Source organism: Xiphophorus maculatus, chromosome 2 (assembly GCF_002775205.1).
Source record: "Xiphophorus maculatus strain JP 163 A chromosome 2, X_maculatus-5.0-male, whole genome shotgun sequence".
Lineage (NCBI taxonomy): Eukaryota > Metazoa > Chordata > Actinopteri > Cyprinodontiformes > Poeciliidae > Xiphophorus > Xiphophorus maculatus.
This window is the reverse complement of record NC_036444.1, coordinates 9,539,495-9,550,369: the sequence shown is the minus strand read 5'-3', so window position 1 is coordinate 9,550,369 and position 10,875 is coordinate 9,539,495. Positions and strand designations below refer to the sequence as shown.

Genomic DNA, 10,875 nt, shown 5'->3' with positions numbered 1-10,875 from the left:
CTACAGCAATGAACAAATTCACACTTAATCTTGGCTGGGTACAACATTTAGTAAAGCAAAGTTTATACAGTAACATATCAAAGTAACTTACAGCTGATATGAGACCCTGTGACCACTGGCCGTCATCTACTGCATTAGCTAGATTGGATCCCACCTGAAGAATGGAAAAGAAAAGATAAAATCGTCTTACACATACAAAACTGCTGGTCATTTCTTTACCTACGCTGGGTTTATGCATTTTGAACTATTTGTCAGTATCATTTGTTTCACTAAACCTCTTGCATGGGATGAGATAAGAAATAGTCAGGTGGTGAAATGATGCTTTGTAATAACACTAATATCAGTGAGCAGGGTTAATGACTTCAATCATCACCAGAGAATGAGTTTGTTCACTTAAGATAATATTGGCCATTTAATTGCTTAGCAGCCACTACAAGCTAAAGCAAGTTTAAGCTCAATATTCACATTTTGATAAAATAATTATTCATGAAGTCAATACAGACAGGCAATATCTTATGAGGTGTTATATTACATTATAAAACCACTTGGTTATTTCTTTAAGCCAAATGCTTATAGAAGTGGTTAGGTGATAAATGTGATAAATGTGATGAATTTAGTAAATGAGTTTATTCACTTAAGTAAACACAAACCTTTTACCAAATAATCAGTTACCAAAAGCTTATGCAACCTAATTTCAACATTTACCCTAATTCCAGAAAATTGGTCATAAAGTTAGTAAACACAGAAAGTATAATACCTTACAAATGAGACTAAGTTTTGTCTAAATGTTAATAAAGTCTTATGAGCCATTATCATTGTTATGGCTCTCTGGTAGAGTAGTAGACTTGCAATCAAAAGATTGTTTGATTCCAGTTTCCTCCTGTCACATATCAATGTGCCTCTGGGCAAGGCACTTAACCCCAAGTGGCCTACCAGTCAGTGTGTGCATGTTTGTGAGTGCAAATTGGTGAATGTGTCTGTAGCATAAAGTCCATTTATCATTTATAATTTTAAGGCAATATGAGGCTAAAAGCAAAAAACAGTTTAACCCAAATAGCTAGTTATTATGTAATCTAGTTTAGATTTATTTTTTTCAACATACTTTTTGATAGTCTGACTGTTGGATATTCAACAGTCAGACCCATTTTTAACCCATTTTTTGACTATGCTGTGTGTATAGTGCACGTGTACTATGCCCACATAACAATCAAAGTATGGAAGGAATTATTTTCTGACCTTGCCTTGTTGCACCAGTTCTCTTTGAGCTGCAGATGCAGATTTTACAAGAGCACTGGTTGCTGCAGCAATAGACTTTGCAGCTTCTAAGATCTGGTCCTCAAAATCCAGTGTCTCATCAGCCTGCTGGAGAAAAAAAGCCCCAAAAAGTCACAAATCCCAATCTGCAATGAATGGATGAAACCAAGGTAAAAATAATAACACATCTATCCTCAGATCTGTAAAATACAGCGAGCCACAAATAACACAGCCCCAGTGACAACTTTTTCTATAAAGTATATTGAGGTAAAATGGTATCTTTCACATTAAACAAATCTAGATATAACACATTTTGAGCAACGAAGCAGAATGTGAACATAAACAGTCATTTCTGCCAAATGAACTGAAGAACAGTATGAAAAATCACAGAGGTTCAGTTCGGGGACATTCAACAAATGGCCCTCTCTGCATCAGCAGTCAACAAGATGTGATTGACCACAGACCTCCATAAACACATAAGGCACACGTGGCTGGAGACAGGGCGGGACACTGTAGGAATATGTTTGATATATAGTTGGACTGAATAACAACCTAATATATCAAACATATCAGACAGAGCCCTGCAGAGAAGGCTTCCAGGCCTACAATGGCTTAGGGAGTTGGAAGGGAGGGGGGGAGAGAGGAAGCATGCTGGGAGCAGGAGAGTCGTCTGCTCTTAAAGGGCAGAAAGTATGAGGGAGAAAAGAGCAGAGGGGAGTAAAACGGAAGAGGAATAATTCAGGCAGTTGTTGGGAACATAAATAAAGACTAAACATCTGCTTGGAACTGTGTTAGGCTATGATAAATAACAGTATTTGTGCTAATTTTCTCTCTCTGTGATAGCATTGGCATCATTCCAAAATACCAGTTAATAGAGCTCTACAGTTTGTGAATCACACTGTATACTGAGCCTTGCAGAGGTTTTCATTCTCATCCTTACAATTCAATGTATTGGGATTTTATATGACTGACTCAAACAACATACTGAAGATGAAATGGAATGAAAATGTTTTTTTTTAAATAATTTTCTTAGAAATTAAAATATAAAAAAGTGTGGTATGGATATATATTCAGCCCTCTTTACTCTAATATAAATAAGATCCAATAAAACCAATGGTGTCAAGGAGTCCTCCAACTAGCGGATAGAGTTGACGTGTAAAATAAAAAAAAATATTAGGGAGCAGTGAGCACACAACTTTATGACCAAAGAACACACCGGCTTAGAGATAAAGTTCTGGAGAAATTTAAAGCAGAAGTAGGCAGCAAAAAATATCTCAAGCTTTGAACATCTCACAGATGCCTATCTGACATCGGAAAAAAGGAAGAGTCTGGAACAACTGCAAACTAAAGCCACGTAGAGGACACAGTTGATACTCTCTGGACAAATAAGATTAAAATAACCTTCTGACCTAAATGAAATTTCATTTGTACAGCAAAACTAACACAGCATGTCGCCTTGAAGACAATATACCTAAAGTGATATACAGTCCTGACAGAATGTCATGGGAATGCTTTTGATCAGCACAGATAGAAAAGCTGGCCAAAGCTGATGGGAAGATTGATGAAACTGTTTGAGGTTCCAAAAGACTCACCTTCACCTTCCAGCAGGATAGCAAAGCCAAATATAGAACCAGCTCTACAACGGAATGGTTATGATCAAAATATTTTTATGTGCTATGCGGCCCACAGGTTACAAATCTTCAATTGGTAGCCTGGAATAGTGATGTTCACAGATGTGCTCCATCTAATCAACTAAAGGGCAAAACTATCTGTCTCTACACCCTAGTCTGGAAAAAAAAAACATGTTCGAACATTTATGCTGTAACCACACTGAAATGCAGTCCTACATCATATTTTGTATTTTACATCTAGTTATACTAAACTGTATGTTGACTTATCACATAAAATCCCAGTAAAATAAATTGAAATTTGCACTTATGACATAAACTTAGAAAATTTTCAAATAAGGCGAGTAGTATTGCAAGGCATTGAAAATCACGTCTCTTCTGTATCGTTTTCATATTGCATTCCCAGGAATTCTGTCTCCGTAATCTTTTGTCTTAGCTTCATCCTGTACGTGACTAAATAATCTTTTATCTGTGCAAATACGGAAATTAAATTATGTTTAGTTGTTTAAGGTTTCATTTTTCTGTTGTCTTTAATATGCTCACTAGAGGGAGCTACTGACACATAAAATATGAAAATCCTTTCCTTGATTAATCTCTTTCCATTAAAACAAAAGCTCTGCTTTGCTGCCATGGAATTATAGTATCTATAGTATGAGACATGACTTTACATGGTTTTCATTCAAAAATAGGACAACCTAAATCTATACATGTTAAAGTCACACAGATGAAGATTGGACTGATGATCACATTTACAGGAAGAACAATAAAAAAGGGGAGAAATCTTTGGAGTCACAAGACCACAATTGTCCAGAGACAGATAAACAAACACTACAACCATGCAGAGCACGCCACAAAGACAACATCTACTTACATAGAGAACAAAAACATAAAAGTAGTCTTATAGCACATATAGTATAAATGATCACCTATGCTGCCTGTACATTATGCTACACATTTTGGTTTTGATCTGGAGAGTGAGTACAGGGGTGAAGCAGTAGTAGATTAGAGAAGAAAAACAGAGCTACAAAACAAAGGAAATAAGTTCAATAGGACAGAGAATTTTTCTTTCACAAAGGGTCACAGCAGTTCAGTGCACATTTGAGCTCAATCCAACATAAGCCTGACAACCCAGCTGTGTAATTACATCTCCTGGCAATGCAGTTCAAAATAATGTTCAAGAGTAGCTTTGAAGAAAGTTTTATAAGTTAGCTCACTGGACGAGCTCTCTGAGTCAACATGCTGTGTATATGTAACATAGTCTCATTCTCTCCTTTCATGATTTCATGTCAGCAGATCAGTTACAGAAAAAGAGGACTCCACTTCAAAGTCGGCGTCACCTTTTCCTACCTACATCCCACATCGACTCCCCGGCTGATTAATCGCAGAAAGCTGTGTTTGGGCTTGAGTGGGTGGAAAAAGGTTGAGTGGGGCACTTGTTACCTTGGGCTTGGCCCTGGGCTTGAGCTGCTCCAGTTTCTTGGCTGCGGCTTCAATGGAGGCTGCTGCACCGAGGAGCTCGGTCTCAGCGATGACGGTGGGGTCCTCGGGGTCCACGCAGTCTGATCCTGGAGGAGATCGATAGCAGACATTGGATTACTGATGCCTTTTTCTTTCTGCTTTGCACTGAAGGTAAACAGAAACAACAGCAGTGCATTTCCATTTCATTTACCAGTGCAATTATGCCTTCCTTTCATCATCCTAAAATGCTCAAATGTTTCCATTATCACAATAATGCCTCAAAGGAAACTGAGATAAACGTAAGCTAGATGAAATACACGTCTGATGGATCATTGTCTTTTTAAAGGCTTTTAAATGTCCATAAAACTGAGCTGCTGAAGGACAGCCTGGTGAAGCAGATGGGGATGATGTTTATAGATTGTCTATCACTGGGGAAATCTGTTATCCCCCCCAAACCCCTGAGCTGCCTACTCTTCGGCCCCCCACTGACCCTGATGAAAGTTGATCTGGGTGAACAAAACACGCCGTATACCACTTACCTCCATCTAAAGCAGCAAAGGAGGAGGGGGATGGAGAGAAAAAAAAAAGAGAGACCACATGGGACATTAGAGAGGTGAAGTGGATAGCCCCACTGTGTGTCAGGCTGTTCTCTGAAATCTAATTCTCACCCAAACAGAATCTATTAGCCCTGTCAGATGCAGTACTGAAGCATGCAGAGACACTGCTGTAACCATCCTACAAAGCTTCATTTGAAGAAATTTGCATGGCGATTACATTGAGCTACAATTTCAATATTCTAAACTGATTTTTGGGAGCCATCTTTATTAGAGATGCTGACAGGTTTGGTGGCTTGACTCACTAGTGCAACAGTGTTATTCATGAGCAGGCGGATTAGGGCTCCTTCCACTAATCTTCGACATCTACACAATCCTGTCAGGGATTTTTACATTTCATCAAACTGTGTTGGCTCCTACTGGTACCCTGCCTCACTTAAAGCTGAATGTTGTCTACAAATCCAGCTCAGTCAGTTTCCCTCTGCTCCAAAACAATGTGTCATAGTAATACTGAAATTAAATTTTTTTACTGCATAATATTTATGACAGGTACAGCACCAGACACATTTATTGGCACCCTTGTTAAAAATATGCTAAAGCATAAATACGTAAAACAAAAAATTTAAATATACTACTGTAATAATAGAATCACACACTATAAAAATAGAACACTTTGACCTTTAGTTCAGCTTTCTTGTAGTCAGAGGGTTGTACAATATTTTCACAGTAGGGATAATAGTAACTATGACACACTCATTTTTTGTGTAAAAATATTTCTTAACATAAATTTTATTTAGATACATATCATGGATTTTTTACGGGTCCATACCACCGCAATAAAAGATTAATTTACTCTAAGACCTTTAACATATTTAAGAGGGTGTCTATAAAAATGGCGCCCCTGGAATCTTTTGTTGATGACAAAGCATACAGGCTCAGACACAGATTATTAGAAAACTCTTGTGTTCTCTAAATGTGTTGAGAACAGTCTGCTTGTAATTATCTCTGTTTCTACTGATGTCATAAAAATATAAAATATTGTATATACTGAGTACTCTGGACTGCATGGAGGCTTGTTGCCATTAATAATAATATCAAAAACATAATAATTTTCAAAGGTTCCTTAAACCCTTGAATGCTTCTGCTGTATCCTCCAATAAATGTTGCACCAGGCAGAATGGGGGCATTAGTGACTAAATGGCACTGAGCTATACTCAGTGACTAAGAGTGTTTGATCAGCAAAGTGAGTGGGTGCGTACGCAAGTGTGTGTTTGTGGATGTCACCTTTCATGGCCTCGGCTGTCTGGACAAGCTCCGTCACACAGGCTGCCACATGCTTTGAATGCATGGCCAGCTGCTGCTTCTGCTCTGGCATTGGTCTCTGCAACACCTGAAAACACAAGAGCACATCTTTGTTAAGTGTACAAACACAAGAAAGAGAGGTCAACTGGAGTTATGCTCTCATGTTATGACAGGGATTACAAAAAAAACCAACAAAATAAAACCTGTTCATGTCAACTCAAATTTTTAGGTTCATAAAAGAAAAATAATTTAAATATTTGATTTGGGTTTTTGAAGTTTGGCTGAGCAAAGCATTTTTTTTCATTGTATGCTCTTAAATACAATACATTCTGTATATTACGTAGGTAATCTACATGAACTGGAACTGTCACACAAGCTGGCATGTAATGACCAGTCCAACAGGAAAGATACAATACTGGAAATGTGATATGTTTTGTCTTTCCAAAAGTTTGTAATGATAAATGTTGTTACAAACAGATATTAAAATGTATGATTACAAAAATACCCTTTTCTTAATCTTGATACTAAAAAACCTTAGTCTGTTTTGAAACCTAATTACAAATGAATAGCTATGCTAAAGTCAGAGGTTAAGTGTAAATCACTGAGAAAGGTTTTCCAAAATTTTCAAGAATTAATCTTGTACATCAGACCTGATTAATGTTGCAATAAAATATTTCATCTAAAAGTAACTTGACTTAATTTCTACAACCTTATATACAGTATATATATATATATATTAACTCTCATTTGAAAAAACTGTTCTTGTTCAGAAAAATAAATGGTACAAGCCATGACCTACATAGAAAAGAATCTTTCCCAAAATATTTCCTTTTCAATAAAAATGGTTTATGTAAGTGTACACACACCTGCAGTACTTGTTCCAGAAGGTTGATGTATTCGGTGGTGCACTCAGTGCCATATTGTAAGGCTTTTCCTCTCAAGTCCTCGCTCACCTCAGGATGATGTGCAGCTTGCTATAAAGTAAGTAAAGGCTGAAAATTACATTTACTGTCACTATTTAAGGACCTAAATGTATAAAATAGGTTGGAACCTAATGCATCAGAAGCCAGAGAAAGCACACAGTTGTGAGAACATGTTTAAAGAAAACTGTTAAAGTACATTCAGAGTTTTAGTAGATCACAGGAAGGTTAAACATATATCAAAGTTTTATCTTTTTGATTTTTCAGCTGCTTTCTGTCATGAAAATTGCTGGATTTGAAAATGTTTTAAAATCCCACCAAACAGCACACTCTCCTCAATTCCTTGTTTTGCTTCTGCTATTCACTTTATTTCTGACTCACAAAGTCATGGCAAACAAATACACCCTTGATTTTAATCAAGACACAGTTTTCCTCTCTTTAGCCACACACACAATGGAAGCTGAGGTGTTAGAGTAAAATGTTTTACTTTGTTTAGTATGGTAAATGGCCTTTGCTTGTATAGCACTCTTTAAATTGCAGAGGACACAAAGTGATTCACACCACATTCTGCCATTCACTCATTCACACACACAGTGGCAAGCTACTGGGTAGTAGCCATAGCTGCCCTGGGGCACAATGACAGAGGCGGGGTTGCCACACACTGGTGCCACCTGGCCCTCTGACCACTACCAGCAGAGGTAGATGGAATGGGAATAAAATCGGCAACCCACTGATTGTGGAACCAATGCCACCGTCACCACCATTGTCCCCATATGATTTCAATAAACCCTTTTGGGTTTCCTTACATTTTTTATGGTGGTTTTGAAGTTTACCTTTGAATAATTTCATTTCTGTTTTGTGCATAAATATACATCAGCTCTAAAAGAAAAAAGTAATATGTCTGACATATACTTGAAAAGGTGATATCCATGGCAAAGCAATGATGGCTTTTCTTAATAATAATAAAAAATCTTAAAGTAAAAAAATAATATCAGACTTTAGAATTGTTATATCTAGTACAGATTAATAATAAAGAAACACTTGTTTGCAAATGCATTTCTTTAAATTTGACTAAAATAAACCATGGTTATTTGATTTCTGTTGTGGTGTGCTGACTAAACGCGTGTATACCATCTCCTGCATTCACAAATATTATTACTTGCAAACATCTTTGTACATCTGTTCAATAGAGATAGGGTGAGAACATACATTTTGTTGGGTTGAACATGGAGACTGCTATTGTAGTAAGTCTCAACATGCTTATACAAGATGCTGAATACATTTTGAAATCCTAACTTCATTAATATTTTGTCTATGATCTCTTATAGTTTGAAATCACTTAAAATCTGTGCTGTTGGGTTAAGCTTTACTAAAAGTGAAGATCTTGAATCAGTTCAAAATTCTGATTATACCACCTCTACTTAAAATTCAGCCACCACGACAATTTCTTGCTGATGTTTAAATGTGGAAAAACACAGCCTGCGCTGCTCAATCATCCATCCATTTCTGTGTTCTTAAAATTGCTCAGCGGGTGACGAGTATATCCTGCTTTCTAGTCTGACTTTGAACACTGACTGAGCCACTTCTCGCAGTAGCATGCAGAAAATAAACTCGACTCGATAATATCTGCTCTCAGCAGGCTCAAGTTCACATGTTCCCTGCCAGCCTGGTGCTGTCTGTGTGAGGCCTGTTTTGGCAGGGTGGAGTGGATTAGCACCTTGCAGGTAGCCAGCATATCGGAGATGGCTTTGCGGCTCAGGTTGGCGGTCGCGATCACGTCCTCCTGCTGAGCGGAGTTGCCTGCAGCCACGGCCTTGGCTGTGGCTACAGTGATGCCCTTTGTGTTGCGGATGAACTCCTCGGGTGAAGCGGACTTGTCCGGGACGTCCTTGGACTGGAACACCTGACGGGAAGAAGAGAATCACAAAATTGCAATAGGGTACGTGCGCAGAGAGAAAGTGAACACAGTTTACACAAGTATATTGTCCAGAAAACGATTGAAAAATGTAGGCAGCGTAATAATATGAACTTAAGGGAGTCTCAGTAAGACTCCCTTGAGGCTAAAGGTCCTCTGATAAGGATTAGAAGCAAATTATATAAAAACAAGCTCTTGGAACCTCTTCATTTCTCACTCTGGCTGTGTCCGTTACCAAGACCCTGATAAGAGCTGTGGGAAAACCTGCAGGGGCTGAGAGAGGAGAAGGAACAGAGCTGGACTGATAATAAAGGGGAAAAAAAGAACAAAAAGCTTCCCTGTGTTGTTCAGAATAATAGACACAGATATCCCTGACCCAGCTTTGCAGAAAGGCTGTTTCTCAATGTTTAACTCTCAACAGACCATAAAGAAGAGTCTTGGCCTGTCAGATGCACTTACTGTCAGCTCCTGCTTTATGAACTCAATGGTGGCCTCCAGTGCCCTTGTGCCACGAGTGGCTTCATCCTCCACTGCCTTCACTGTTTTTAGAAGAGAAGTCACGTTGGTCACCATGACCTGTCAGTGATGAGAGAAAAAATGAGGCCTGAACTTAAACCAGAAGGCATAGCACTTCCTCCACTGAGGCCAACAATTTCATTATACAACATATTTAAACTGTTCGTTTCTCTGATAATCACACTGTGAATAATCCTATTTGCTGCTAAAAATGTTAGAATTTAATCCTGTTAATATAAAAAGAAACAAATTAACTGACTAGTGCCACATATTTCTGTCTGTGCCATGATCAGTAAACTGCAGCAAACTCTGACTTTGGAATTTGAAAAACATGATCGCCAGGACTTTGATGGTATCTTGTTCAGAGGTCACCATATGTTAGAGGAACTGAACCAATCTGTCAACATGAACACATCCATGGGTGGCCCTAATTCCATTTAGATGAGAAACATCAACTAATCCTGTTGCAACAGCTATGTGTGATAGATTGTTTGGCACTTACTTAAATTAGAAAAAAATATACATTTACAGAAGAAATTCAACAACACTTTCAAAGCAGATCTTTGTTTGGATCTGTTCAGAAGCACCTAAGGCTGTGTTGCAAGAAGACTCTTAATTGATTGGATCCTTATGTAAGTGCTCAGCAAGCTTTGTTGTTCAATAGTCAATGGGCATTTTTCAGGCAACTGGGACCTCTTAGGCATGTCTTAAGATTTATAATAAAGCACATACATTTAACTGGAAATTGTGTCAGCTTAACAAAACCTGAGCCTTAGATAACCACTGTTTAATATGCAGAAAGATTTTTATATTACTTTGTAAGGATATTTAATTATAGAGATTGGCCCAAACAGCCATGTTAGACATGCTAGAGAAATCATTCTCGGATCAGTTATCAGGCTGCTTGACACCAAATTGTTGCTCATTTATAAGTGTACTTTTAATAGTATTTAATTTCACATATCACCATTGAAACAAAACCCCCAAAATCCTGCATTTGATGATTTTTTTTAATAGATGCACATTATCAGGTTTTAGAAGTCAGAAAAATGTATGAACCATTGACGGACAATTTGTTTATAGTGACCCAGTACTGGTACATTCTAAAAAGCGATGAGCAGACATAAATGCAATATACATACAGTAATTAAAAAGTGCCAACAACAGCTAAAACCCAGGCTGCAGCTATGATGTGTACAAAATGTGTATTTAAAACTAAGATACAGCATAAAAGTAATAATTTATACAGGAGCAGCAGCAGTATTCAAAAGTCTAATCAGACATTTAAAATATTTTTGTTCTTTGTCAGAAGCAGAAGGCAACACTGA

At 37.7% G+C, this 10,875-nt stretch overlaps 1 protein-coding gene across 5 annotated transcripts in view; it reads right to left on the bottom strand.

Moving 5' to 3' along the window:
- tln2 (talin 2) overlaps window positions 1–10,875 on the bottom strand; it is a 108,776-nt gene that overhangs the window by 4,850 nt on the left and 93,051 nt on the right. For 3 of the 5 annotated variants that reach the window (XM_023346480.1, XM_023346496.1, XM_023346486.1), the window contains exons 48-55: window positions 9,491–9,607; window positions 8,834–9,019; window positions 7,063–7,170; window positions 6,179–6,284; window positions 4,880–4,885; window positions 4,323–4,447; window positions 1,237–1,362; window positions 92–154 (exon numbers count right to left, since the gene is read on the bottom strand). In XM_023346480.1, the coding sequence (XP_023202248.1) occupies window positions 92–154; window positions 1,237–1,362; window positions 4,323–4,447; window positions 4,880–4,885; window positions 6,179–6,284; window positions 7,063–7,170; window positions 8,834–9,019; window positions 9,491–9,607 (837 nt within the window). The remainder of the gene's footprint in view (window positions 1–91; window positions 155–1,236; window positions 1,363–4,322; window positions 4,448–4,879; window positions 4,886–6,178; window positions 6,285–7,062; window positions 7,171–8,833; window positions 9,020–9,490; window positions 9,608–10,875) is intronic. The other 2 variants (XM_005798236.2, XM_023346490.1) reach the window with 1 other exon arrangement.